The sequence below is a fragment of the Orycteropus afer genome, unplaced genomic scaffold, assembly GCF_000298275.1.
Source record: "Orycteropus afer afer isolate SDZICR_OR568_19922 unplaced genomic scaffold, OryAfe1.0 scaffold00193, whole genome shotgun sequence".
In the NCBI taxonomy this organism is placed as follows: Eukaryota; Metazoa; Chordata; class Mammalia; order Tubulidentata; family Orycteropodidae; genus Orycteropus; species Orycteropus afer.
In genome coordinates, this window is record NW_006921780.1 from 2744373 (window position 1) to 2747434 (window position 3062).

Below are 3062 nucleotides of genomic sequence, written 5' to 3' on the forward strand. Positions count from 1 at the left end.
TCAGTTTGCTATCAGACCGCAGTTCCATATGTCTCCTTTTTTTTTGGTATTTTCACGCAAATTCTTCTGCTAGTTGGGGTTTCCACTTCTGTATCCTTCCCTTCAAGGCTCAGGGGTCCAAGATTATCTTCTGTGTCTGTGTTAATTGGTTTCCCTTTTCTTTGTTGAACAGGGTCTGCGCAGTCCTTCTGCCTAGTCCGCCATCTTGCCGGAACTCCCAAATCAGAACTTTTTAAAGTTGGAAAGCTGGCTTACCAGTACCACAGAGAATATAAATATAAAGGAATATAAATAGAAAAACCCACAATATTTTGGGAGGAGAAAATAAGAGAAAAGAGCAAGAGTAAAACAATAATAAAGGAAAAATGAGGAAACTGTCAAAAGGAAAACAAGAGATGAGAACAACCAAAGGAAAGAAAAAAGATAGGACCAGGAAAAGGGAAGAGAATAAAAAATAAACAAGAACAATGGAAAGGAAAAAAGACTATTTCAAAAATCTAGATATGAAGAGGAAAGACCAGAAAGATTTGAATTAATGAAAAAACAGAAAAAAATTCTCTGAAGATAGAGTATCACTATTAGTGACCAATTGAGTGATGAAGGTAAGAAACATAAAAGATTCAAGAACCATTCAAGGATGACTCAAGGATGTTATTTAGGGATCTGGATCAATAGTGCTACTATTCATTAATATTGAGAATGCTGGAGAAGAACATAGTTCAGGGAATGAAAATGCATTCTATATTGGACAGTTCAATATGCACACATACAGGTTATCCAAGAAGTTTCTAGCTATCAGTCTGGAGATGCATGCATGTGGATATAATGGATCTAGAACAAAAATATTATTATTCTTTACTCAAAATTGTTGTAGTTATCAATTTTTACATGGTTGTTCAAGCTATCAGCTTGGATGATATGGCTTAAAATAAATAATAATGCAGAAACTACATTTATATGAAATGAAAGCACTTGTTGATCACACACCAAGTGGTAAGCATTATACTTACATTAACTCAATTAATACTTTGAATAAATAGTGATGAAGATATAATAGTTATTTTCATTTCATAGATATAGATGTTCAGAAAAAGTAATCTGATATAATTGGCACACCTAGTAAATTCCAGGTTGGGCAATCCTACTTCCGTAGTGATACTGTCTCGGAAACCCAAGGAGGGGTCACTATGAGTCGGGGCCGACTCGACGGCAATTAACAACAACAGTAAATTCCAGAAGTGAGATTTCAGTACAGACTGTCTGTCTTGAGAGTTCAAATTCTTGAGCAAGTTAATCAGAATATTACAGACATGAGAATGAAGCCAGGGAAAAAATATTGATATGAAAGTGAATGAAAATAAGTGAACAGAAAGGTGAAAAGAAACCTGGAAATTGTAACAAGAATTTAAAATAAGCTTAATGAGGAGGAGGTCTATAGAGCTCTTTCCAGGCACAAATTATGGGGGGGGGGGCGGTAATGACTCAAAAGAGTAACGTATAAATGAGATGGCTGAGAAAGAACAAACAGCTTTTGAGGAAGGACAAGGAGAATGATGTAACCCACAGTGTGGAGAGGCAGTGTGGAAATGTAGGATGAGATTCATCTCAATTGCTGGACTCTCATTGTGTTTTCTTTTTCTCTCCTTCAAGGTTATCAAGACCCAGAAAAGCAAGAAAGGATCAATCAATTTTAATTTCAATCTGGACGTTGAAGTAAGTAAACCCCCTCCTAATCAATTAGATGGCATTAATAGTCATTTTGTCAAAGTTGAGACTTTCATTTAAATAATAGATTCAGTAGAAATACACAGCACATTAAGAATTTTTATAAGTTGTGAATTAAGTTGCTTTCTTTTATGAAATTTTACTCTTACATCTTCTGTGTTTTGTAAGAACACTACAGTTTATAACAAGATGATTTGACACAGTGGCTGCAACAATGGGCTCAAGGATCATGAGGTTAGCATAAGACTGGGCAGTATTTTGTTCTGTTATACATAAGGTTGTGATGAGTTGGAGATGACTCAATGGTGCCTAACAGCAACAACACCACAATTTATAATGGATATAATGTAAAAACTAAAATTTCCTTATAAAGGACATTTTTCTTCAGAAGTGCCACATTTGGTCTACTTAATCCAGTAGCAAGTTGAGTGAGGGTGATTATTTGTGTGCTGTGAGGAACAGAGGGTGGGGTGCACAAGGACTCTTCAACTCTAGGATCTATATTCTGAATGAAGTCTCTAGAGAATAAGGCTCTCACCTGGATTCTGCCTAGTTAGGCAAATTAGTCCTACAGTCCATGAAGGAATCACCAAGCTATGTAACCTGGGGAAGGGCTGCATTAGTATAGAGAAAAGCATTCCTTTTGCATATATATATCCCTCTGAAGAGAAATAGTTGGATAAATGTTTCTCTAGAGAATTTTTGGTCATTTTAACAATGGTACTAATACATGGAGGAAGCTTCCTTGTATCTGCCTGGTATGGAATATCTATCCCACTCACTTGACCTAGTAGATCATCTCCTTATTAGTTCTCCAATTATATTTTTTTCTTCCCACATTTGATGTGTGTTGATTCCAGAACAAAATAACCAAAGGAGGGACACACACAAAGCAAAAAGTTGCATGATAAATTAAATTTATTCTAATGACAGTAAATAGCACTTATATAAATTAAATATCTAAAATCAGTATTTATCTCATTCTGGCAAGATGACAGACTAGGCAGAAAGATTGCACAGACCCTCTGCAACAAAGAAAAAGGAAACCAATTAACATGTTGTTGTTGTTGTTCTTAAGTGTCGACAAGTCGTTTCTGACTCATAGCGACCCCATGCACAGCAGAACGAAACACTGCCCGATCCCGCGCCAGCCCCACAATACCTGCTATACTTGAGCACATCATCACAGCCACCATCCAATCCATCTCGTTGAAGGCCTCCCCCTCTTTCATCGACCCTCCATCCTACCAAGCATGACATCCTTCTCCAGGGAATGGTCCCTTCTTACAACATGACCAAAATAGGTGAGACGACGTCTGGCCATTCTTGCTTCCAAG

At 36.9% G+C, this 3062-nt stretch overlaps 1 protein-coding gene across 1 annotated transcript in view; it reads left to right on the top strand.

The window, feature by feature from the left end:
- IFI16 (interferon gamma inducible protein 16) overlaps positions 1-3062 on the top strand; it is a 278742-nt gene that overhangs the window by 82352 nt on the left and 193328 nt on the right. Inside the window, 1 exon segment of the mRNA XM_042781890.1 lies at positions 1651-1713. Coding sequence (XP_042637824.1) covers positions 1651-1713 — 63 coding nt within the window.